At 53.1% G+C, this 26,217-nt stretch overlaps 1 protein-coding gene and 1 long non-coding RNA gene across 7 annotated transcripts; both read left to right on the top strand.

Annotated features, from left to right (window-relative positions):
- The first annotated feature begins 14,770 nt into the window (after positions 1-14,770).
- Positions 14,771-17,749, top strand: LOC134731571 (uncharacterized). 4 transcript variants are annotated; one of them, XR_010113972.1, is made up of 3 exons: positions 14,771-14,979; positions 16,227-16,345; positions 17,671-17,749. It is a non-coding gene; the product is annotated as an uncharacterized lncRNA (long non-coding RNA). The 4 variants fall into 4 exon arrangements; XR_010113973.1 differs by having other exon boundaries at positions 14,938-14,995; XR_010113974.1 differs by having other exon boundaries at positions 14,966-15,011.
- Positions 17,750-17,949: 200 nt separating this feature from the next.
- LOC129491727 (cuticle collagen dpy-13-like) lies at positions 17,950-20,270 on the top strand. Of its 3 annotated transcripts, none has more exons than XM_055296225.2 (3): positions 17,950-18,123; positions 19,533-19,832; positions 19,949-20,270. In XM_055296225.2, the coding sequence occupies exons 1-3, from the start codon at positions 18,112-18,114 to the stop codon at positions 20,171-20,173; spliced, it is 537 nt and encodes a 178-aa protein (XP_055152200.2). In that variant the 5' UTR covers positions 17,950-18,111; the 3' UTR covers positions 20,174-20,270. The 3 variants fall into 3 exon arrangements, with proteins under 3 accessions (XP_055152200.2, XP_055152199.2, XP_055152201.1); XM_055296224.2 differs by having other exon boundaries at positions 19,946-20,270; XM_055296226.2 differs by having other exon boundaries at positions 19,533-20,270.
- The last annotated feature ends 5,947 nt before the right edge of the window (positions 20,271-26,217 follow it).

The following is a 26,217-nucleotide window of genomic DNA, read 5'->3' as shown; positions in this document are numbered from 1 at the left end:
GCTGGGGTCAGCAGGTCCCACAAGAGAGCCAGGGCTCAGTCTCCTCATGGCTGTCAGAGGTTTACGTATTCCGCCCCCACCCCCCAAAGTTTGAAGTTGTTGTATTCCATTCCTTGCTATATCCACATCTTTTAATAATGCTAAAATCCCATGTTTCTCTAAAGCATTGGATTGAACCAACTGAAGAAAGACCACGTGTGTTGCTGGGCCTGCTTGGGCACAAGCCGTTTCCGATCCAAGTCAACTGCTGGTCTGCTTAGACGAAGGTGTGTGGGTGTCTCCACCATGGAGAGGAGGGACAGCAGGTGAGGCCGTAAGCCAGGAAGGAAGGGCACGGCCTAAGCGTGCAGTGGCTTAGCCAGAGACCCTCATGCACCAGCCTTGAGGTACTTATGGAACTTGTGTCAGCCCAGGCCATAGCCAAGTGTGTGATGTCTTGGAGCATATATGCCAGGCCAGCCAGAGAGGCTTAGCCCTGCCCTGGTGGAGCTGGAGGGCCGCAGGACCGCCCAGTGGGGTCAGGAGGTTGTGAAGAGGATGCTGTTACAGGCTGGGCCGCCGTGCAGGCGTAAGCCCCGGAGCACGGGCTGAGCAGCTCCACCCAGAGGGGCTTGCAGGACCAAGCTGGGACAGCAACCACCAGGCCCCGGGGCAGATCAGTGAGCGTCCAGGAGATGCAGATGCAGAAGACAGCCAAATTCATTCACCTCTGCTTGGGCTTGAGGGCCCACAGAGATGCATTTTCATCCACGACCAGGATTTCCTCGGCCGGAGCAGCCGCTTTTCCCAGCTGAAGCTCACTATGTGTTTACTACATAGGATGTGAGTGTACAGAAAGGCTCTCTCTGACGTTAGCTACGCGTGCAGAAATGTGGGGCGCTTACAAGTGTGGGCAGCCGCAGCCTGTTCCTCACCCCTGTCCTAACGGGACATATTCCGCGCATGCACATTTAGGATCACCGTGTCTTCTTGTTGGACTGATCTGTCATTAGGACCCTGGACCCAGGTAATTGTCTTTGCTCTGAAGTCTTACTTTGATAGTAACAAAGCCATTCCAGCTCTTTCTTTTTCACTCCTGTCGGTGTGACGTGCCGTTTTTCATCCTTTGACTTTCAGCCCGCCTGTGCCCTGTCTGAAGGGAGTTGCTTGTGGACAGCACGGAGTGGCGGGTGTTTGTAATCCACTCTGCCAGCCTCAGTCTTCTAACTGTTGCGTATGGATCAATTACATCTGCCCTTTTGCTGTTTCCTGCTACTCTTGTTTCTTTTTCCTCTTTGCCTTCCTGGGGATTGTAATTTGCCAATTCTCAGTCCTCTGGTGCTCTCAGGTACCAGCTGACCTTCTCCTGCTGATGCGTCTCCCCTTTCCTGAGGCCAGCGGGGGTGGTGCCCTTTTCAGTGTCTGCACTTTACTACTGGGTAGTTTCTTCCAGGCCCACACCTTTCTACTTCGTGCAAGGCCACACTTTCCATACCAGCTGAAATGCATCAGCCTGGAAACAGAGGCCCCAGCCTGGGCCCTGGGGGCAGGTGCGATGTGCTGTCCCCTGCAGAGGAAGGCAGAGCTCCATGCTGCTGTCGGGCCAGGCCACCGTGGTGGCAGCGTCCTCAGCAGGCAGCAGGAGTGTGCGGCAGCTAGGAATATTGCAGCCAGACATCTTAACCTCGGGGTGGGGGTGGGGAGACGAGTTTCTTTCTGTGTGGCTTTGGGAATAAGGAAATAAGTTGCCAGTAAATTTCACATCTTACTGGCCAGATTTAGGATCCAAACACCGTCACGGGGAAGGGGCTTTGAGGTCAGTGAGGTCCATCCTGGGCGTAGGGGTGGGACCACCCAAGGTGCATGGTGACTGGAGAGGTGGGTCCCTGAACAAAATTGGGGCCGTTAAGAAAGAAGGGGTAACTAACACGCCCACTCAGTACATTCGAGCTCCTCACCCCAGCCTGCTCAGCCTCCAGCCCATGTCTCACTGTGTCCTTGGCGTGGCTACCTGCAGTCAGTCCATATCTCAGACAGGACCACCCACCCTCCGGCCTGGATCCTCCTGCTCCTCACAGGAACCCCATCTCCACGGGCAGCCCCCATGCAGACAGGCAAGCCCAAGTCCTGGGCCAGTCTTGGTTCTTCCCCAGGTCCCTCCAAGAGTCCTGCCCGCTCCTGCCTCCGCCTTGTCCAGCCGGGCCATCTCGTCGCCAGTCTCCCTGCTCCGTGCTCCACCCAGCCCGAGGGTTCCTTTGTGGTAGTGAGCATGCACTGTTCTTGCTTTAAACGCTGCAACGGTTTCCTGCAGGAAGAAATGTTTAGACGCGCGCCTGCAAGTCACTCCCTGACGGACCTGCAACTTCATCTCTGACCCCACACTCTCCGCCCCCACTGCCTGTGACCTGCGGGCCCCTTCCCGTGGAATTTCTCTCACTTTTCGCAGGATGTTTCTCCCTTCCCAGAGATGCCTGGCGTCCTCTCCAACAGCCGCCTGTCGCCTGCCCCCGTCCCTGGCTGCTTCTGCAGCACTAAGCACCGTTTGTAGTCGTCTAATTGGTCTACTTCTGGCGTGAGCCCCGTGGGCCTGGCAGCCGTGAATGCTCTTCTCCTGGGTACCTGCAGCACCCCTTGGGCAGGGGACGCTTCCAGGTCCATTCCTAGCCCGGTGTCCAGACGCTGTGGACGGGTGCCAGAGGCAGCTCCGCAGAGGCCGCCAGGCCGCGTCCACGGCTCAGCCCGTGCAGGTGCAAGTCCCGGCTTGCGCGCCCCTCCCCTCCCTGCGCGGGGCGGCCTCACCACGCGCACCTGCCGCCGTCTGTGCTGGCCTCTCCCTCCATCCCTGCTTACGTCCTGGATCCCCTTCCGCCTTTCTCCGCGCAGCAGCCCGGTGGTCCTTTGCATCCCCGCTCGAAAGCAGGGAGGCACCCACGCACCTGGCTCAGAGCAGAAACCAGAGTCCAGGCGGCTGGCCGGAGGTTGGGCCCCGCGCCCTCGGCGTCCCCTGCACCCTCCGGGCCCCACACGCGCCCTCGGCCTCCAGCCGCCCCTCCGAGGTCCTGGAGCTGCCTCATAGGAAGTAACCTAGAGGGAAAGGTCAGGAGGGATGGGAAGAGCCCCCGGCCACCTGGGAGACGGGGGAGGGCGGGAAAGAAACCATCAACATAGAGCAAGCCCAGAGTGGAGCTCACGTGGGTTCGTGGTGTTGACACTGCAAGCCGGAGAGCGGGGAGAGAGGAGCCCGGGAGAGGAGAGGCGGGGTTCCTCTTTTAGCCAGAGGAGCCCAAAGTGACAGGAGGACGTGGCCCCAGCCAGGGTTCAGGGGCTCCAGCCACGCCGCACGTCGGGGATGTCACCAGCACCCACTTAGGCCATGGGAAGCCATCAGCTCCCAGATTCTGAACACGGAGTTTTATGGTACCCTTGATAAGAGCAGTTGTAAACAAGCATTTAAGTAAGCATTTTCCCCAGGTGAGGAGAATCGGCACAGCTTGAGGTCGAGACACTGGTACTCCTGTGCAAAACCCGCCCTGTGGACAGTGGGTTTGTGGTATCCCAAGGCTGGGAAGGCATCTCGGAGGTTTTCCCCTTGCAGCTGCAAAAACGCCTGTCACTGCCCAGGATACATACCCTGACCTCATCCTTCCTATTAGAAACTCAGGTGGTACCCCCCGCCCGTTGGCAGCCAGAGACCTCAGGGTGGCGCCCGGTGGAGGGGCCTGCCGGGGAGGTGACCCCTCCTCAGGGCACCCACCATCCCCAGCGTAGGTCTACAGGGTCCTCCCTGAGGAGCCAGGGCAGGGCTCATCTGTGTCACGTCATGCCCGCTGTTCTGCTGTCGCACCTGAGCGGCAGAGGCAGAGCCCGCCCCACCCTGCTGCGACCCCGGCTGTGACCTCCCGGGTGGGTGGCCCTGCCGCAGGAGAGCCACTTTCAGGGATGCCCTGAGTGATTGTTGCCAGCTGCGTCCTGCAAGCTTCATCTTGCTGTAGCTGCGTCCTGCAAGCTTCATCTTGCTGTCCCTGTGACTTGGAAAGCCCAGTCAGCTTTGCTTGTAAACATACATGTTACTTACAGTTGTATTTGGTCATGCCAGATGAAATTATTGTTTTTAGAGGTCAAAGTGAGCAAGTAGCAACTTTATATGATTCCAGCTAATATTTATGTTACATTTATGTTCTGATGAAACACTGTTGTGCTACTGACCCATTTTTGTGGATGACTGCAGAAAATATACTGAAACTTAATAATGACAATGAAAACCTCAAACCTAAATGTAAAATAAAAAACATGAAAAAATGGTGGCAGAGCTCACCATCTTAAATGCTTTAAGAACGTAGTATTTCTGTAAAAATCACAATTTTTACATTTCAAGTTTGTTAAATTTTTTGCTTTTTCCTTCTAAACTACAGGCGGCTCACCCACCGACCGACCCTGTGTTCACTCCCACTGGCCACAAATGGGAGGGAACGTGGCGTGGCCCCTCTGCACAGGAGTGGCCCTCCTCCCAGCAGGGCTGAGCCTACAGAGGGCACAGAGTGAGCTGGGGGGTGCCCTGCCAGTGACTCCAGTTGGGAGGGGCCCTGCGTGGCAGAGTCTAAGGTGCCAGCTGTCCTAGAAACACGCACATCTTGTGGGCTGCTAGTGCAGAGCCCTGAGGAGCTTCAAGGTGAGAAAGGCCAGAGCATGCCCCCAGCCCAAGACCGCCTCGGTGCCCACACCTCCCTTCTGTGCACAGACAGGACAGGGCAGGACAGCCGCTGGGAGGTGTGGAGAGGCGGGGATCATGGGCCCTACCTGTCTAGACAGCAGGAACCCAGGTGGCGTGAATGCGGACCCTCCATGTCCAGGAGAAGCCGCCTCGTTTCCTGAAGCAGATGGCCCTACCCTCATGTCCTTCTCCCGCCTGACCTCTGGTTTGGCAGGAGGAGGTATTTCCTGCCTTGTTTAGGATGCCATTCCAGCCCGAAAGACCGGACCTGGAGAGACAGGGCTCAGGGAAGACTGGGTGAGGGTGGGGAGGAGACAAGCTTCACGGTGTCCTGGCTGTTCCATGGGAGGAAACCGCCAACCCACCTCTCGGAACTGCCATATGGGCTGCAAGATGGCTGCAGCCTGGATGCCGAGCTGGGCCTGTGGGAGCCAGCCCCACCGGGGTGCACAGGCCTCCCTGCAGGTCAGCGAGCCGGCCGGTGAGTGCCAGGCAGACACCCCCACAGGCAAGAACCCCGGGCCCTCTTCTCAGTAAACCCAGAGAAGCTTCCAGCCCCACTCTGGAGGGGCTCCTGCAGTGTGAGTGGGAGCGTCCTGTTACCCCAGAAAAGCCCAGCAGGAGACAGGGGAAGTGATTTTTGAAATATTTTATTTGACTCTGCCCAAAACAGGACCATTTCAACACAATCTACGTAAAACATGATGAAGGAGACAGTTTGTGTTGTGTGTCCGTGACTGTGTCACACGGCACGGGGCTGAAGGGTGGTCCTGGCTGCTGCAGGCCAGAGCTGTGTCCTGGGGTCTCCTAAGACCTGGGGCAGCACATGGGGGTCACGCTCCTCGAGGCCTGAGGCTCCTCATCCTCGTCCCTGGCTCACAGGCCAGAAGTTGTGGGTAGAGTGGCTAATTGCTGTGATTCCACACTTCTGTCCTGGGGACATCGGAGCACTGCTGGCTTACTGTGCACAGCTGATCCCCAAAGGACTCTGATGCTTGCAGCCACGTGGGACGGGGTGGAGTGTTCATTTCTACATTTTATTTTGGAGGATGGCGTCTGCCCGTAGGCCAGGACCGCAGGGCCCACATTCCCACCAAGAGTGTATAAGCATTCCCTGTTCTCCGCAGCTTCCGCAGCATCTGTTTTTTGACTTTTTAATAATAGCAATTCTGGCTGGGCACAATGGCTCACACCTGTAATCCCAGCACTAGGGGAGGCTAAGGCAGAAGGATTGCTTTAGCTCAGGAGTTTGAGACCAACCTGGGCAACATAGCAAGGCCTCATCTCTACAAAAAATAAAAATAATTAGCTGAGTGTGGTGGCACACACCTGTAGTCCCAGCCATTTAGGGGGTTGAAGTGAAAGGATCCTTTTAAGCGCAGGAGGTGAAAGCTGCTCTGTGCTGTGATCGTACCACTGTACTCCAGCCTGGTCAACAGACCAAGACCCTGTCTCAAAAAAAACCCTCAACATCTGAAAGCATAGCCATTCTGACTGGTGTGAGATGGTATCTCATTGTGGTTTTGACTTGCATTTCTCTGATATTTCGTGATGTGGAGCATTTTTTCACATTTGTTGGTCACTTGTGTCTTCTTTTGAGAAGCGTCTATGTCTTTTGCCCATTTTTAAATTGGTTTATGTGTTTTTCTTGTTGATTTCTTTTTTTATAGATTCTGGATATTAGATATTTGTAGAATGCATAGTTTGCAAATATTTTCCCCTATTCTGTAGTTTGTCTGTTTACTCTGTTGATAGTTTCTTTTGCTGTGCAGAAGCTCTTTAGTTTAATTAGGTCTGTGCCAAGTTTTGTTTTTCTTGCAGTTGCTTCTGAGGACTTAGTCATAAATGCTTCGCCAAGGCCGATTTCCATAATGGTGATTCCTGTGTCTTTTTCAAGGATGTGTATAGTTTGAGGTCTTACATTTAAATCTTTAATCCATCTTGAGTTAATTTTTGTAAAAATTTGTGAAAGTAGGGGTCCAGTGTCATTCTGCATATGGCTAGCCAGTTATCCTGGCACCATTCGTCAAATAGGGAGTCCTTTCCCGATTGCTTATTTTTGTCGACTTTGTCAAAGATCAGATGGCTGTAGGTGTGTGACTTTATTTCTGGGTTCTCTGTTCTGTTCCACTGATCTCTGGATCTGTTTTTGCACCAGTACCATGCTGTTTTGGTTACTGTAGCCTTATAGTATAATTTGAAGTCAGGTAATATGAAGCTTCCAACTTTATTATTATTTTTTTGCTTAGGATTGATTTGGCTATTCTGGCTCTTTTTTTGTTCAATATGAATTTTAGAATAGTTCTAAAATTTTTCGTAATTTTTCTAGTTCAGTGAAAAATAATGTTGGTGATTTGATAGGAATGCATTGAATCTATAGATTGCTTTGGGCAGTATGGCCATTTTAACTATATCGATTCTGCTGGGAACGGTGGCTCACGCCTGTAATCCCAGCACTTTGGGAGGCTGAGGCAGGTGGATCACGAGGTCAAGAGATCAAGACCAACCTGGCTAACATGGTGAAACCCCGTCTCTACTAAAAATACAAAAAATTAGCTGGGCATGGTGGTGGGCGCCTGTAGTCCCAGCTACTGGGGAGGCTGAGGCAAGAGAATGGCGTGAACCCGGGGGGTGGAGCTTGCAGTGAGCTGAGATCGCACCACTGCACTCCATCCAGCCTGGGTGACAGAGCCAGAGTCTGTCTCAAAAAAAAAAAAAAAAAAAAAAAAACTATATTGATTCTTCAAATCTACGAGCATGGAATGTTTTTCCATTTATTAGTGTCATCTGTGATTTCTTTCATTAGTATGTTTTAGCTGTCTTGTAGAGATTTTTCCTTTCCTTGGTTACATGTATTCCTAGGTACTTTATTTTTTTCCTGGCTATTGTGAATGTGATTGTGTTCTTGATTTTGATCTCAGCTTGAGTGTTACTGGTGCAGAGGTTTTGGTAAAAGGCTGATGCTGGCCTCGTAAGATGGGTTAGGGAGGGGTCCCTTCTCAGTTTTTTGGAATAGTTTCGCTAGAATTGGTACCATCTCTTCTTTATATATCTGGTAGACTTTGGCTGTGAATCCATCTATTCCATGGCTTTATTTGATTGGTATATTACTGCTTCAATTTCATAACTCAATATTGGTCTGTTCAGTGTTTTTTTTGTTTGTTTTCCTGTACAATCTTGGGGGATTTTAAGTTTCCTTTTTTAATCTAGCTAGCAGTCTATCAATCTTGTTTAGTCTTTCAAAGAACCAACTATTAGTTTCATTGATCTTTTGTATGGATTTTTGCATCTCAATTTCATTCAATTCTGCTCTGATTTTGGTTATTTCTTTCCTTCTGTTAGTTTTGGGGTTAGTTTGTTCTTGTTTTTCTAGTTCCCCTAGGTGTGATGTTAGATTGCTAATTTGAGATCTTTATAACTTTTTGAGATCGATGTTTATCACTGCAAACTTTACTCTCATTACTGCTTTTGCTGCATCCAAGATATTTTGGTATATTGTGTCTCTGTTTTCATTTCTTTCAAAGAAATTTTTGATTTCTGCCTTAATTTTGTTGTTTACCCAAAAGTCATTCAGGAGCAAATTGTTTAATTTTCATGTAGTTGTGTGGTTTTGAGAGATATTCTTGGTACTGATTTCTGTTTTTATTCCACTGTGGTCTCCTAGTATGGTTGGCATGATTTCAATTTTGTTTGAATTTATTGAGACTTGCTTTATGGCCAAGCCTATGGTCAATCTTAGAGTATATTCCATGTGCAGATTAGAAGAATGTATTTTCTGTGGTTGGTAGGTGAAGGGTTCTGTAGATATCTATTAGGTCCAATTGGTCAAGTGTTGAATTTAAATCCAGAATTTCTTTGTTAGTTTTATTCCTTGGTGATCTGTCTAATGCTGTCAGTGGCGTATTGAAGTCCCCCACTCCTATTGTGTGGCCAAGTCTTTTTGTAGGTATAGGTGTACTTGTTTTATGAATCTGCGTGCTCCAGTGTTGGATGCATATATATTTAGGATAGTTTTCTTGTTGAATTGAACCCCTTATCATTATGTAATGCCCTTCTTTGTCCCCCACCTTTTTTTCTGTTGTTGGTTTAACATCTAAGAATAGCGACCCCTGCTCTTTTTTGTTTTCCATTTGTATGGTAGATCTTTCTCTAACCCTTTACTTTGAGCCTATCAGTGTTGTTACATGTGAGATGGGTCTCTTGAAGATGGATTTTGCTTTTTTATTCGGTTTGCTACTCTGTACCTTTTAAGTGGCGTGTTTAGACCACTTACATACAAGGATAATATTGATATGTGAGGTGTTGATCCTATCATCAAGTTGTTAGATGGTTGCTTTGTAGTTTCTATTGTGTGGTTGCTTTATAGGGTCTGTGGGCTATGTACTTAAGGTATTTTTGTGGCAGCAAGTATCATTACTTTGTTTCCATGTTCAGAGTTCCCTTATGGATCTCTTTTAAGGCTGGTCTAGTGGCAATGAATTCCCTTAGCTCTTGCTTGTCTGAAGAAGATGTTATTTCTCCATCACTTATGAAGCTTTGGTGGAATACGAAATTCTTGGTTGGAATTCTTGGTTGGAATTTCTTTCCTTAAGAATGCTGATAATGGGCCCCCAATCTCTCCTGGCTTGTAAGGTTTCTGCTGAGACATCTGCTGTTAGCCTTATGGGGTTCCCTTTGTACATAATCTGACCCTTTTCTCTAGCAGGCTTTAAGATTTGTGTGTTTGTGTATGTGTGTGTTGACCTTGGGCTGTCTGTTGACTATATGCCTTGGTGATGTTCATTTTGAATAGATCTCAGATGCTGATATGGTTTGGCTGTGTCCCCAACCAAATCTCATCTTGAATTGTAGCTCCCATAATCCCCATGTGTCATGGGACGGACCCAGTGGGGGTAATTAAATCATAGGGATGGCTTTTTCCTACGCTGTTCTTATGATAGTGAAGAAGTCTCATGAGATAGATGGTTTTATAAAGGGCTCCTGCACACGCTCTCTTGCCTGCCACCATGTAAGATGTGCCTTTGCTCCTCCTTTGCCTTCTGCCATGATTGTGAGGCCTCTCCAGCTGTGTGGAACTGTGAGCCCATTAAACCTCTCTCTCTCTTTTTAAAATAAATTACCCACTCTTGAGTATTTCTTTATAGCAGTATGAAAATGGACTAATATAGTAAATTGGTACCGGTAGAGTGGGGTACTGCTATTAAGATACCTGAGGGCAGGCATGGTGGCTCATGCCTGTAATCCCAGCACTTTGGGAGGCCAAGGGAGGCAGATGATCACCTAGGTCAGGAGTTTGAGATCAGCCTGGCCAACATGGCAAAATCCTGTCTCTACTAAAAATATAAAAATTAGCCAGGTGTAGTGGCAAGCGCCTGTAATCCCAGCTGCTCGGGAGGCTGAGGCAGGAGAATCACTTGAACCCGGGAGGCCGAAAAAAAAAATGTGGAAGCAACTTTGGAATTGGATAACAGGCAGAGGTTGGAACAGTTTTGAGGACTCAGAAGAAGACAGGAAGATGTGGGAAAGTTTGGAACTTCCTAGAGATTTGTTGAATGGTTTTCACCAAAAAGTCCAGGCTGAGATAGTCTCATATGAAGATGAGGAACTCATTGGGAACTGGACAAAGTGATTCTTGCTATGCTTTAGCAAAGAGACTGGCAGCCTTTTGCCCCCCAGAAATCTGTGGAACTTTGAACTTGAGAGAGATGATTTAGGGTATCTGGTGGAAGAAATTTCTAAGCAGCAAAGTGTTCAAGACATGACGTTGGTGCTCTTAAAAGCATTCAGTTTTATTCCTTCACAAAGATATGGTTTGGGATTGGAACTTATGTTTAAAAGGGAAGCACAGCACTAAATTTCAGAGAATTTGCAGCCTAACAACGCAATAGAAAAGAAAAACCAATTTTCTGATGAAAAATTTAAGCCAGCTGCAGAAATTTGCATAAGTAACAAGGAGCCAAATGTTAATCATCAAGACAATGGGCAAAATGTCTCCAGGGCATGTCAGAGGTCTTCATAGCAGCTCCTCACACCACAAGCCAGGAGGCCTAGGAGGAAAAAATGGTTTTGTGGGTTGGGCTCAGGGTCCTGCTGCTTTGTGCAGTCTGAGGACTTGGTGCCTTCTGTCCCTACAGCCACACCTGTGACTGGAAATCCAGGCATTTCCATACATCCTCTGAAATCTAGGTGGAAGTTTCCAAACCTTATTTCTTGTGCGCACCTGTAAGACCAACACCATGTGGAAGCTGCCAAGCCTCAGGGCTTTCACTCTCTGAAGCCATGGCCCGAGCTGTACCTTGGCCCTTTTTAGCCATGGCTGGAGCAGCTGGGACACAGAGCATCAAGTCCCTAGGCTGTACACAGCAGGGGGGGCCTGCATCCAGCCCACAAAACCAATTTTTTTTTTTTTTTTTGAGACGGAGTCTCGCTCTGTCACCCAGGCTGGAGTGCAGTGGTGCAATCTTGGCTCACTGCAAGCTCCGCCTCCTGGGTTCACGCCATTCTCCTGCCTCAGCCTCGCCGAGTAGCTGGGACTACAGGCGCCCGCCACCGCGCCCGCCACCACGCCCGGCTAATTTTTTTGTATTTTTTGGTAGAGACGGGGTTTCACCGTGGTCTCGATCTCCTGACCTCATGATCCGCCCGCCTTGGCCTCCCAAAGTGCTGGGATTACAAGCGTGAGCCACCGGGCCCGGCCACAAAACCATTTTTAACTCCTAAGCTGACTTGAAGGTCTCTGATACGCCCTGGAGACATTTTTCCCATTGTCTTCGTGATTAACCAAGTGTTACTTATGCAAATTTCTAAAGCAGGCTTGAATTTCTCTCCAGATAATGGGTTTTTCTTGTCTACTGCATTGTCAGGCTGCTAATTTTCCAAACTTTTATCCTCTGCTTCCTCTTGAACACTTTGCCACTTAGAAATTTCTTCTGCCAGATACTCTAAATCATCTCTCAAGTTCAAAGTTCCACAGATCTCTAGGGCAGGGGCAAAATGCTGCCAGTGTCTTTGCTAAAGCATAGCAAGGGTCACCTTTGTTCCAGTTGCCAACAAGTTCCTCATCTCCATCTGAGACCACATCGGCCTGGACTTTATTGTCCATATCACTATCAGCATTTTGGTCAAAGACATTCAACAGACCTCTAGGAAGTTCCAAACTTTCCCACATCTTCCTTTCTTCTGAGCCCTCCAAGTCTCTAGTAAGTTCCAAATTTTCCCATATTTTCATATCTTCTTCTGGGCCCTCCAAACTTTTCCAACCTCTGCCCATTACCCAGTCCCAAAGTTGCTTTCACATATTTGGGTATCTTTACAGCAGCACCCCACTTCATACCAATTTACTGTATTAGTCTGTTCTCACACTGTTAATAAAGACATACCTGTGACTGGTTAATTTATAAAGGAAAGGAGGTTTAATGGACTCACAGTTCTACATGGCTGGGGAGGCCTCACAATCATGACGGAAGGCGAAGGAGGAGCAACGGCATGTTTTACATGGCGGCAGACAAGAGAGCATGTGCAGGGGAACTGCCCTTTATAAATCCATCAGATCTCATGGGACTTACTCACTATCATGAGAACAGCATGGGAAAACCCACCCCCATGGTTCAGTTATCTCCCACCAGGTCACTCCCACAACACGTGGGGATTATGGGAGCTGCCATTCAAGAAGAGATATGGGTGGGGACAGAGCCAAACCACATCAGAGATGTTCCCTGGATTTCTTCTATCTGGATGTCTACCTCTCTAGCAAGATTAGGGAAATTTTCTTGAGCTATTCCCTCAAATATATTTTCCAGGTTGTTTACTTTTTCTCCCTTCTCAGGAATGCCAATAATTTGTAGGTTTGGTCACTTTACGTAATTTTGTGTTTCTTGAAGATTTCGTTCATTAAAAATTTTTTTCATATATTTTTGTCTGTCTGGGTTAGTTCAAAAGACTGGTCTTCAGGCTCTGAAATTCTTTATTCTGTTTGGCCCAGTCTATTGGTAAAGTTTCAATGGTATTTTGAAATTCCATGAGTTTTTCAATTCCAGAAGCTCTGATTGATTTATTTTTAAGATGTTTATTTCTTCCTTCATTTCCTGGGTGGCTTTAGAAGTTTCTGTGTGCTAATTTTCAACTCTGTTTTGCATCTTGTCGAGCTCCCTTTGTAGCAGGACGAGCTGCAGACAAAACCCCTCGAGACACCGAGTTGAGGAAAGAAAGGGCTTTATTTGGCCGGGTGTGTCAGCAGACTTATGTCTCAAAAAACCCAGCTCCCTGAGTGAGCAATTCCTATCCCTTTTAAGGGCTTACAATTCTAAGGGGGTCTGTGTGAGAGAGTCTTGATCGATTGAGCAAGCAGGGGGTACGTGACTGGGGCCTGCATGCACCAGTAATCAGAACAGAACAGAACAGGACAGGGATTTTCATGATGCTTTTCCATATAATGTCTGAAATCTACAGATAACACAAGCAGTTAAGTCAGGGGTTGATTTTTAACTACCAGGCCCAGGGCATGGTGCCGGGCTGTCTTCTTGTGGATTTCATTTCTGCCTTTTAGTTTTTACTCCTTTTTTCTTTGGAGGCAGAAATTGGGCATAAGACAATATGAGGGTGGTCTCCTCCCTTACCTTGAAATCCATGCCTACATTTCTTACCTGTCATTTCTGAGTTTCTGTTTTGGTCAGGGACCATTGCTGGAGAGCTACTGGGATTCTTTGGAGGTGTCCCTATGTTCACATTTTTCATGGCACCAAAATTCTTCTGCTGGCTCATCTGGAGATGCTGGCACTTCTAATTTTTGTAATTATTTTCTTACAGGTAGGATTTTTCTCTTTCTTTCTCCGTAATATTATCTTTTAATCCCTCCCCCACCCCCTGGTGGGGGAGTGTGACTGTTGCGAGTAGTAGGTGGGGTCTTTTGGCTTTGCCTCTGGAGCCTTATGCACTTCTGTTGGCAGGTTTTATATCGGAGTGTGCAGTTTGACCCACAAGCCAGTAGATGGTGTGTATGGGTAAGAGTGGCTGTGGCCACTGGGGCTGGGTGTATCCTGGATCCTTGTTTACTGGGAGAAGCTTTCTGTTGCCTTAGGCAATGGGCTGATACTTGGAGTGCACAGAGGTCTGAGCTCCCTGCTTAGCCCGGAGGTGGGGTGGGGAGGAGGGGGTTGGAGGGGTGCGGGGCTAGACTGGACAGGTCCACCCACAGGTCCTCCGATGGCCAGCACAATCACCAGCACCAAGGGAGAACCCAGGGGGTGGCCACTAGGTACACAGAGGTGGGCCCAGGTGTGGAGCTGGGAAACCTTCTTGGCCCCAAGCCTAACTGTGTTCTTAATTTTCAAGGTAATTTTGGCTATTCTAGGTCTTTTGTATTTCCATGTAAGCTTTAGTGGCAGCTTGTCATTTCTTGCTGGGGTTCTGATCGGGATTGCAGGGAACCTATACACCCACTGGGGAGGATTGACATTGGGTAGGACCGACATTGCGTAGGACCGACATTGGGTAGGACCGACATTGGGTAGGACCGACATTGCGTAGGACCGACATTGGGTAGGACCGACATTGGGTAGGACCTACATTGGGTAGGACCGACATTGCGTAGGACCGACATTGCGTAGGACCGACATTGCGTAGGACCGACTTTGGGTAGGACCGACATTGCGTAGGACCGACATTGGGTAGGACCGACATTGCGTAGGACCGACATTGGGTAGGACCGACATTGCGTAGGACCGACATTGGGTAGCACCGACATTGCGTAGGACCGACATTGCGTAGGACCGACATTGGGTAGGACCGACATTGGGTAGGACCGACATTGCGTAGGACCGACATTGGGTAGGACCGACATTGGGTAGGACCGACATTGCGTAGGACCGACATTGGGTAGGACCGACATTGGGTAGGACCGACATTGCGTAGGACCGACATTGGGTAGGACCGACATTGGGTAGGACCGACATTGCGTAGGACCGACATTGCGTAGGACCGACATTGGGTAGGACCGACATTGGGTAGGACCGACATTGCGTAGGACCGACATTGGGTAGGACCGACATTGGGTAGGACCGACATTGCGTAGGACCGACATTGGGTAGCACCGACATTGGGTAGGACCGACATTGCGTAGGACCGACATTGGGTAGGACCGACATTGGGTAGGACCGACATTGCGTAGGACCGACATTGGGTAGGACCGACATTGCGTAGGACCGACATTGGGTAGGACCGACGTTGCGTAGGACCGACGTTGGGTAGGACCGACGTTGGGTAGGACCGACGTTGCGTAGGACCGACGTTGGGTAGGACCGACATTGCGTAGGACCGACATTGGGTAGGACCGATGTTGCGTAGGACCGACGTAGGACCAACATTGGGTAGGACTGACATTGGGTAGGACTGACATTGGGTAGGACTGACATCTTGACTGACATCTTGACGGTATCGGGTCCTCTCATTCTCTATTTAGGTCTTAATGTCACTATTTTACTTAATTTCAGTGTTTGGTAGTCAACATACTCAGTTCTGACACACCTTTTGTTAAATTTATCTGTAGAGATTTCATATTTTGATGTGATTTTTTCCATTGCTTAACTGTTCATTGCAAGCATATAGAAATATGGTTGGTTTTTTAATATTGAATTTATTTTCCTTCAACTCTCAGAGCTGGTTCCAAGCCTGACTTTTATTCACTGTTGCCTCTGAACACCTGGGTTGAATCTTCTAATCTCTGCATCTTTTGAACTTGTTTAAAATGTGCGTGAGCAGCTCTCCCCTCCCCACTTTACGGAGTAGTGAGGGTCGAAGGAGCCCTTTGAGAAGGAAGCATTCTAGGCCTAACGTACTAAATTGTTTACACAAATACCACAGATCGTGCTCCACGCAGGCCCTAGTGCTGGGCCAGCATTTGGTCCTGTGACGGAGCTGAGCACCAGGGGAAAGTCAGAAGTACTGTTTAAAAATGCTTAATAGCATGGTTCAAAGTCATGTGCCATTTTTTCCTCAGACTCGTTTACTTTAAGGAAACAAAGCTACAGAGGGTGAGTGCTAGATGGGAAAACCATGGCTGTAGCTCCGTTTTTGAAGTCTGCAACATGTTACACCATTTCTCCTGGTTTCCAGCCCCTTCTCATCCCATTTATGTTTAATTTGGACTGTTTTTGATACACCAGAAATCAGTGACAGCAATAGAACAGCTGTTATCCAGCAGCCCTGACTTAATTTGACACAGCAGTGACTTACAGTGTGGTCTTTTGGTGCAGCTATCTCCAACAACAAGCATGAAAAGAAACATTACAGAGCTCTTAAAACACTTTTATTTTTAAGGTGTTTTTTTTGAGACACGGTCTTGTTCCATCTCTCAGGCTGGAGTGTGGTGGTGCCGTCATGGTTCACTGCAGCCTCGATTTCCCGGGCTCAATGGATCCTCCCACCTCAGCCTCCCGAATAGCTGGGACTACAGGGGTGCACCATTACACCTGGCTAAAAATTTTAAATATTTTAATAGTAGTCTGTTTTCTAATTCATGTTATTCCCGTGGATGGCCCAGCCCTGAGGGCCACCCCTGCCCAGTCGTGCTCAAGGCTTCACAAGACCTGACCCTTCCCAGTGAATGCTGACCATACTGGGGGTGAGCATTTGACTCCAACACAGCCAGTTCACATGCTGGTAAGCAGCCTGGGACCTATGCTTGTGAGTGAAGACTGGGCCACCAGGTCTCTATTATCAGGTGAACACCCAGAGAGGTACACATACCCTGTGTGAGCAGAGGTCCTGGTGGGAGAGGAGGGGGCCCCACACAGCTGCCCTGCACACACAACCCTGACAGACAAGCTGTGGCCACCTTTTTGGGAGGACCGACGCCCTGCAGTCTGATCAACACCTGCAGCTCTTGGCCGTTGGCCTGTGTCACAGCTGCCTGGAGGCCTAGCCCCTAGATTTCTGATGAAGAAGTGACTTTGAGAACCACTGCTCTACGAAGATGACAATCCAATTTTATTGTTGACATAATCACTAGTGAGTCGGTATGATCTGTTTGGCAACTAGGTGCCTGCACACAGGCATGCACATGTGCACACAGGCACACATACATGCACACCCAGGTAGATGCGCACACAGGCACACATACATGCTCACTCAGGTAGATGTGTACACAGGCACACATACATGCACGCCCAGGTAGATGTGCACACAGGCAAACATATGTGCACACCCAGGTAGATGTGCACATAGGCACACATACGTGCTCACCCAGGTAGATGCACACACAGGCTCACATACGTGCACACCCAGGTAAATGCAAACACAGGCACACATACGTGCACACATAGACACACATACAGGCACACAAACATGCACACACAGCTAGATGCACACATATGCACACACAGGCACACATACATGCACACCCAGGTAGATGCACACACAGGCACACATGAGTGCACACACAGACACAGACATGCACACACAGGCACACATGTGCACACACAGATGTGCACACATACATGCACACACAGGCACACATGCATACTCATACATGTACACACTGGCAGACACAGGAATGCATGCACACACTCATACATATACACATACACATGCATGCACACAGGCAGACAGGCACACATGCACACACTCATAGATGTACACAGGCACACAGGTACACATACATGCACACACAGGTGCACACATGTACACTCACTGGGCCGGACTGGGGAGCAGGTGTGGGCTTCAGTGCATCTGCATCTGGATCCTCCACAGCTGTTCCTGGCTCCAGGCTTGCCTGTGGCTCAGTGACTCAGAACCACCTGGGAAAACTGTAAAGCTGGGGTGCTCGGCTCCCGGGGGGTCTGGCCTAGCTGGTCCGGTGGCTGGGTCAGGGTGCACTGGAAGCTCTGTGGCAGACCCTGCACAACTGCATGACTCGCTGGCGACAGGCTCGCCTTGTCTCGACTCCTTGCCTCAACTCCTGCCTGTCCTTCCTTCCTCTGTGAAAGGCATGTCAGAGTCCAGTCCTCCTCAGAGGGTGGCCCAATCTGCATCCCCGGGCGCTGTCAGAGCCGCAGACTCCAGGCCCGGTCCTGTGCTCAGGCAAGTCCCCGAGACAGGGATGCACGGCTGAGAGGCCGACAGACGCATCTCTTGGAGGCTTTGAGAAGGAGCTGATGGCTGTCCCTAGCAGAACAACCCTTCAACCCAGGCAGGAAGCCCGTCTGAGACTCCGCGTGCTGGGTCCCAATGCCTGTGCTATGGCGTCTCACCACAGACACTAGTACGCAGGCTGGTGATGCAGATGCCGTGGCTAGCCTGGAAGGAGCCGCCTTGGGGACAAAGATACTTCTGAGGACCCCCGGAGGCCTCTTTCTTCCCGGTCCCTGGCTGGCCTCACCCTTAGATGACGGTGCCAGAGGAGGGGAAGTGCAGTGCAGCGGACACAGATGGTGGTCCAGGTAAGAAGCGTCATCCCGAGAGTGCCCAGGGTCCCGGCTCAGGGATGCCTGCTGCAGACCACCTTTCCTAGGAGCTCCACCTGAAAGGTTTTTTTTGAGACAGGCTCTGTTGCCTAGGCTGGAGTGCAGGGGCATGATCTTGGCTTACTGTGGCCTCGAACTCCTGGGCTCAAGCAAGCCTCCCACCTCAGCCTCCTAAGTAGCTGGGACCACAGGTGCACACCACCATGCCTGGCTAATTATTTTTTTAGTACAGGGTCTTGCTGTGTTGCCCAGACTGGCCTCGAACTCCCAGCCTCCGGAAGCACTGGGATTACAGGTGTGAGCCGCCACAACCAGCCCTTAACGGTTTTTAAGGCGTGCACACACACAGTCTAAGAGCTGGATTTTCCAAAGCCGGCTGTTTCAGCCCTGCTCCGTGGGCTTGAGTCAGGTCCCTTTGACTAGGGGTCTGTGGCTGCCAGAAACAGGTTTGGAGGCCGGGATGTGACCTCCTGCTGAGGCTGACCAGCTTGCTGGGGAGAGACCTGGTGGGGAGACTCACTGGCTCTACAGCTTTCCCTGCAGTTGGGCCTGGTGCAAAGCAGCTCAGACTTCAGCCTCGCAGGCCACATCCCCTCCCCATCGGTGACTGCTGCCCTGAATGAGGCCTGTACACGGCCCCCTCCTGCGCTGTCTCCAGGTCTCTGCCCGCTGTGATCTCTATCCTGGCAGCCTCCGCCCTGCCTCACCAGTGCCTGCTGGAGGTCGGGGGGTGGCTGTGGACCTGGGCACATGAGGGGCAGTGACTGTGTGCCCGCCTGGGTGTGTGCCTGGAGTAGGCAGTGCAGGAGCCCAGCGGGTAAGGAGCGTGGGACTGGCGTTTGGCCTGCGAGGCCGTCTTCCTCCTCCCGCCCTCACCGCCCTCAGCGCCTCTGCTCCGCTTTCTAGCCATGTTGCACTCCGGGATAAAACTGAGGACATTTGGGGAAATTCTTGGCATCACACATTGGAAAAGCAAAAGGGTCCCAGGCTCCATCTTCGGGTGCTGTGGCGTCAACTGTGGAGCTCAGACCTCCCCACGCCCCGGTTGCCCCGCGCAGACAATTGGGCCAGGAGGGGGTTCTGCATGCCGCAGGTCCAGCCACAGCCAGGGCACCCAGAACCATGCGGGCGTTCAGTGTCAGTGCCAGAGAAGCCTGGCCCAGCCGTCCCCGTCCTTGTGGTTGTGGCTTCAGCAGATCTTCCAGTGGCCAGTGCTGCCTCACGAGGGCGTCTTTGGCCAGGCTCACCAGAGACAGGAAAGTTCCCGGAGGACAGGGGGACGGACACCACGCCAGCTGGAGTGATCTTCCGGTGACTAGGGGGCTCCACCATCCAGTGGCAGCTCCTTGATGTTCTTACTGTCATTGTCCCCCAAATCCCAACAGAATTCCACGTCAGGAAACAAAAAGGAAAGACACACCCGAGGCAAAGTCCCCAGCCCCACCCCCTGCTCAGATAGACAGCCATCAGCGTGGGACAGAGACCCAGGAGAGGCTCCTTTGCCACCTGTGTCCACACTGGGTGAGCCTGCAGCGCTAGGCAGGGCGCCACGGACACCTGGCAAGGAAACGCAGCGGCAGCATCTGCCCGCGCAGCCTGTGGCGGGTGCTGGTGTCCAAGGGCGCGTGGGCCTTGCAAAGGGGCCCCAGCCAGCGTCCCCTGGCGCCAGAGCAGAGCTCTGCAAGGTACGACTTCCCGCGGCCTCCCAGGGCCACGTCTGGTTTTGATGCCGTTTTGGGACGGCTGTGTGCCTCGCAGTTGTGCTCTGGGCCGAGTTTGTCTTCCTGACCCGTCACAGCAGCCTCAGCACTTTAATCCCGTCCAACGTGGCAACATCAAGGCACGTCCGTCAGGGGGACCTTTGGGCCCAGCAGGGCCAAGCAGCCTCCCAGCTGGAGCGCACAGAGGACGACCACGCGAACGTCCCCCTGGCCCAGAGTGGTCTCTGGAGCCGGCGCTGTCTCGGCAAAACATCACCCACCAAGTTATGTTCATGCTGGTTTTTAATTACATTTGTTTTATTTGAGGCTATTCGGCTTTATGGCGGAATACAAGTCAGCAAGAGCTTGTGCCCAGTTTTATTAAGCTGTTTGTACAGCCTAAGTGGCTATTAAATCAAAACCCTGGGCAGTGGCAAGACTTTCGTTTCTGTTAAAGAGGGTCCGTGTGTGATTTCAGTCTGAGAAACACTGGGCCCCCGTGCTCCACGGTGACCACCTGCCACACGTGGGTGGTTTGGCAAGAGAAGCCATGCGGTCTTTCCACCGAGTCCACACCAGGATGATGGTGCATTAGCGACATGCGGTCAGAGGACGCATCACTGTCAGAATTAACCCCGCCCGTCTCACATTGCTTTTTAATGTGACTCCTAGGAAGCGTAGGATCCCCTGTGCAGCGCGTTCTGTGTATGGAGCAGCAGCAGGAGCTGAGGCTTTGCTCCCAGTCCTTCCCTAGACCCCCTGCAGCTACTGCCACCCTGGGTGCTGACCCTCCAGCCAGGGGTCTCGGCTTGGGCCCTGTAGGAGCGTGTGGCCCGGTCCCATCACCAGCAGGTCTCTGTGTCCAGCTGCACCAGCTCCTTCGGCTGGGGCCCTCCAAGGATGGCGGGGGCTGTGGGCAGCTCCAGGCCGGCTTCTGCCGTGTACCTGGTTTCTAACCCACCCGGAGCCATCCTACTTCCTAAGCTCTGTCCAGCGCCCAGTGGCCGGCCCAGCCTGGAATGAGGAGCGTAACGGGGATGTGAGGTCAGTGTGGGGAGAGTGAGGGGCCTCCCAGCCAGAACTCCTGCAGGGTGAGTCTGAACTTGTGTATGGACCTCCGCCTGCTCCCGTCTCTTTGCCATTCAACCCCCGGAATCTGTGAAAAACAAAATAAAACTAAAACCCAACTCTCACCAGGCGCAGTGGCTGACGCCTGTAATCCCAGCACTTTGGGAGACAGAGGCAGGCGGATCACTTGAAGTCAGGAGTTTGAGACCAGCCTGGCCAACATGGTGAAACCCTGTCTTTACCAAAAATATAAAAAATTAGCCAGGTGTGGTGGGGCACGCCTGTAATCCCAGCTAATTGGGAGGCTGAGGCAGGAGAATCGCTTGAACCCGGGAGGCAGAGGTTGCAGTGAGCTGAGACCAGGCCACTGCACTCCAGCCTGGGAGACAGAGTGAGACACCTCTCTCAGTGGCTTCTGTCTGGAAATGTCACATGACATGCTTCTTTGGTTAAGATTTCAAAGACCATCCGTAAAATTCAAGCACCATGGGGTCAGGGAGAGACACTGTTGTCATTAGCTGAGTTCACCGTAGTCCCAGGGGTTTTTGTTAAATTAGCCTGAGCAGTGAGCAGTACAGTGAAGACATGGGGTCGGGGCACTTCACACGGACGGCAGGGGCAAGACCTGGACCCGGGGCGCTCACTACCGGCTGGTTGGCGGCCGGGGACCCAGGGCTGGCACCAGAAGGGCCTGCAGGATGGGCAGAGGGCAGCTGAGGTCCGACCCCAGCTACTGGCAGGCCTGCCCGGGGGCCTCTCACGAGACTCACTCCTCATGCCCGCATGTCTTGAAGAACAGGCAGGAAAACACCTGAAGGAACAGCCTCACCAGCAGCTGATAACCGGCCGCTCAGAACCGCATGGATGGCGTGGACGTCAGTTTCCCCGCACTGATGCAGGGAAGCCCCTTGCTTCTCCTGCCCTTGGAGGCCCAGGGCACCCGCAGCCCCTCGGGCACCAGCCTGGCATGGCCTGAGTTAGGCCCCGACTCACTGTGTGCAGAGGGGAGCCGGCACCACCTCGTCCCCCGGAGCCAGGAAACTGCCCCAGGTGTCCAGGAAGGTGAGTCTCGGCTCAGGGACTGGGGCCCAGTGCTTGAAGCTTTAGCTTGGCCTGAGCTCTGTCTGGCCAAAGTTGGTTGGGACTCCAGATTAGAAGTAGAAGATTCTAGAGACGAGTTAACTCAATGTCTTGGAATTTAAAAAGCACTGGGGCCGGGCACGGTGGCTTATGCCTGTAATCCCAGCACTTTGGGAGGCCGAGACAGGCAAATCATGAGGTCAGGAGATTGAGACCATCCTGGCTAACACGGTGAAACCCTGTCTCTACTAAAAATACAAAAAATTAGCTGGGCGTGGTGGCAGGCACCTGTAGTACCAGCTACTCAGGAGGCTGAGGCAGGAGAATGGCATGAACCTGGGAGGCGGAGCTTGCAGTGAGCAGAGATCACGCCACAGCACTCCAGCCTGGGTGATAGAGTGAGACTGTCTCAAAAAAAAAAAAAAAAGCATTAGTAGGAGCTGCCACTAGAGGCTCATATCCAGTTTTCACAGGACCCAAGAACTTTGCAGCAATGGCTGTGATGTCGCCCGTGGCTGGAGGATGTCCCGAGTCTGGACGCTGCCTCGGTGCCTGCAGCCGGGCTGCTGAGCCTGTTTCCCGCAGTCTGTGCTGCTCCCCAGGGATCTAGGAATGGCCGGCACCGTTCCCCGCCTGCAGAGGACCCGGCAGCCAGGCAGAGCGTGTGTCAGCCCCAGCACCGTGGACACCAGGGATTTGTTTCTCACAATCTGGAAGCTGGAAGTTCTGGGCCAAGGTGCTGGCAGACGTGGGTCCTGGAGCCACCTCGCGCCTTCCCTCTGCACAGGCAGGGAGCACATGGTGTCTCTTCTTCTCCTGGAGGCCACGGCCCATGGGATCAGGACCCCACACTCACGGCTCAGTTACCCTACCTACCTCTGAAAAGGCTGCGTCTCCAAATACCACACGTCAAAGCTGAGACTCCGGTGAATGGATTTGGGGGACGCGGTTCTGCCAGTGGCAGAGCCTGTGACAGCTGAGGAAGGGACAGGTCTGGGGTCTGAGAGGAGGGCAGGGTGGTTCTGCAGAAAGTGGGGAGGAAGAGGCAGTGCGTTTAAGTTGGGCCTCAAGGAGCAGGTGGAAACGGCCGTGGACAAGGCGAAGTCATCCAGCAAACATGGAGCAGCGTCGTGTGTGGAGACGCAGGGACCCTGGTAGCCCGAGGCCTGAGGGCCGGCTGGGGGTGGGCGTGGAGTGTCCACCCAAACGGCTGCACAGAGGGTCTGAGATGACCCTGAGGGCAGTGGGCAGTGATGTCAGATTTACATTCAAGGTGGTTGCCTGGGAGAAGAGAAAGGCCCTGACCCCGTGCTGGCCACATCCTTACCCGAGACGAGGACCCCCGCACCACCCCGCCCCCGCACCACAGGCACCCATGGGAGTCAGCAGAGGCTGGAAGTCGTGGTTGCCTTTGAGCGGGGGAGGGAGGGCGGGACGGAGGGGCCACGCTTCCCCCTGCATACTTCCCCCTGCATACTTCGCCCTGCATACTTCGCCCTGCATACTTTGGGGTCCTTGGTGCTGTGCACAGTTCTTGCCTATGAAGAGGGTAAAATCAGTTAGCTGGGTGCAGTGGCTCACACCTGTAATCCCAGCACCTTGGGAGGCTGAGGCAGGCCTATGGCTTGAGCCCAGAAGGCTGAGGCTGCAGTGAGCCATGATCACGCCACTGCACTCCCGCCTGGGTCGAAGAGCAAGACTTCATCTCAAAAACAATTTTTTTTTTTTCCCAGAAAAGTAAAACAAATCAATTGCATCTCATTTTGTTTTTAAAAGGAAGAGTCTGCACTTGAGAAATGGCATCGGTGGTAAGGCTGAACCTTCCCCTTGGAGGGGCTCCAGCTGCTCTTCAGTTGGGAAAGCTCCTGGAAGGCCGCCTTGCCTCGGCCATAACCCCCCGCTCAGAGCCCTCACCCTCCTGTCTGTGTGCGGCTGGAGGCCTTGTCCGCCCAGGTGCTCTCCCCAGCCCTCCCTTGGTCCTGTCCTGACCTTAGAGATAAGGTGCCCCTGGACCCTGGAGCTTCTCCCCTGGCCGGCCAGCCCCGCCCGGCTCCATCCTGCAGGACGCCATGCATTTAAATCTGGGGACTGGCCCTCAGCCTCCTCCTTACCTCTAGGCCACTTTGTAGCTTAACATTAGTGGTTGGCTGTAAATGCCCCCCACACGGACTTCCCTAAACACTCAAAGCTGGTCTGGAGGTTCGGACCCTGCTCCTCAGTGTGTTCGCTGTGGTGAGCCCCCCTTACCCCCATCAGCCTACTCTGCCTCCCACTTATTTATCAGCCCCCCTCTCGCTTGCACACCGGTAAGGAGCACCTCTGGGCCGGAGACCACACGTGCTCAGGCAGCTGCCACTGGGTGTGGGGCCGGGCCAGGCATCTTGCTTTGAACAATAAAATTGGGCAGAAATGACTGTGTCACCTGTAGGGGCACGTCAGAGTCGGCACTGACCCCCCAGGCTCCTCCAGGGCTGTGCGGGGACATGAAGGAGGGCAGTGTCCTGGGGGCCTGCGGACCCTCCAGCCAGCACGCCAGCGAGGGAGAAGCTTTCGCCTGCCAAGGCCCTGCCTTGGGGTGTCTGTTCCACAGCCCACCCTGGCCTGTGCTGACACACATGAGATGCTGATGGGGCAGGAGAGTGGGCAGCAGGGGCGGGGGAGGAAGCAACCGCAGCCACCCTTCCCAGCAGGAGACACGGCGGGTGCTGGGGGCAGGGGGCGGGGGGCGGCCAGCTGGGAGTGAACCGGGCCGGAGCCTTCCTGGGACAGTCCTCGGAGGCCCTGGCCGGCCAGCTCGGAGGGCACAAAGGCTGCTGCTCAGCACAGGCTGCTCAGGGCACGCGGCTTCTCCGGTCCGGCCCCTGCGGGCGTCAGGTGTGTTTCCTGGAGAAAGGCCACCGAGCAGGCTCTCAGGTGCCGGCAGCTCCTCTCGTGCTCACCAGGGCTCCTCGGCGGAGGAAACAGCAGAGACGGGCGCCAAGGGCCATGAGACGCCGGGAAGCAGCTGCCGGGGAGCGGTGGAGTCGCTGTCGTCAGCGCGGGGGGAAAGCACCCGGCCCGGTGGGTGAGCGGCGGAGCCGGGGATGACTCAGGCCCGATTCACAAAGGACCAGAGAAGCCCGATGCGGTGACGCCGGGGACGCCGATGCCGCTCCCGCTCAGGGCGCTGCGGGGACGGGAGGAAGACGCATCCCCCGGTGCGGCTCAGAAACAGCTTCCGAGACTCAGGAAGGGGCCAGCGGGGAGCCGGCAGGGGGTTTGCGTCGGGCCTGGCTTCTCACTGTGGTGTGCAGAGGCCAGGCTTGGCTGGAAGTTCGGGCCCCGGGGCGGGAGGTGGGGGGCGGGGGGCGCCTGCTGCTGGGGATCCGGGGGAGGCTCGCGGAATGCCGGGCTCCCGCCGTGACAGCTCTGTCTGCATCTGGCCTTGGGAGGCAGTTTGTCGCCTGCAGGAGGCGTTGCAAATCCTGCCCCGGCTGCCGCCTTGGCCCTGTCACCAGGTGCTGGCCGGCCTGGGAGGTGGACGGAGGGACAGGGCCTCTCGGTTCCCCCCGTCACCAGGTGCTGGCCGGCCTGGGAGGTGGATGGAGGGACAGGGCCTCTCGGTTCCCCCCGTCACCAGGTGCTGGCCGGCCTGGGAGGTGGATGGAGGGACAGGGCCTCTCGGTTCCCCCCGTCACCAGGTGCTGGCCGGCCTGGGAGGTGGATGGAGGGACAGGGCCTTTTGATCACTCCTTGGCCAGTCTAGTCCTGGCCTTTGCTGCACACAAATGGGATGGTTTGAGGGACGGGGCATCTTAGAGCCTCACAGGTTCCTTCCAGCTTCAGCACACAGCAGCCTTCTGTGCAGAAAGCGAATTGATTCCTGTGTCAGAAATCGGTGAGGGCGCCGCCTGCTCCACGGGAGAATGAGGGAAGCTTGTGGATCAGAGCGGCAGTCACCCGTGGAGACTGGGGCCAGGTTGGGCCGGATGCTGGCCGCTGGGTGGGAAGAGTCCAGGGCCCACTGGTCACAGCTGCCTGTCCCAGGGTGGACTGTCCCAGGGTGGACAGCGGCGCTGGTGCCCGGCCCCTCCTGCTTCCCGGCACAGGCACTCCCCACCTGCAGGAACAGGCAGGTCCTCACCCCAGGGCCGCGCTCTGGTTCAAGAATCCCTTATCTTCTTGTGGAGAGGAGGAATCCTGTATCTCCTGGTGGTCTCCGCAGTGTGGTCTGATGGAAATA

This window comes from Symphalangus syndactylus, chromosome 10 (genome assembly GCF_028878055.3).
Source record: "Symphalangus syndactylus isolate Jambi chromosome 10, NHGRI_mSymSyn1-v2.1_pri, whole genome shotgun sequence".
NCBI lineage: Eukaryota > Metazoa > Chordata > Mammalia > Primates > Hylobatidae > Symphalangus > Symphalangus syndactylus.
Note: the sequence above shows the minus strand (reverse complement) of the source record. Positions and strands in the feature narration are given on the sequence as shown.

Coding starts and splice junctions, on each gene's coding strand:
- LOC129491727 (XM_055296224.2), top strand. Junction 19,833..19,945: donor CCAGAGCAGAGCTCTGCAAG/GTACGACTTCCC, acceptor GACCCGTCACAG/CAGCCTCAGCACTTTAATCC.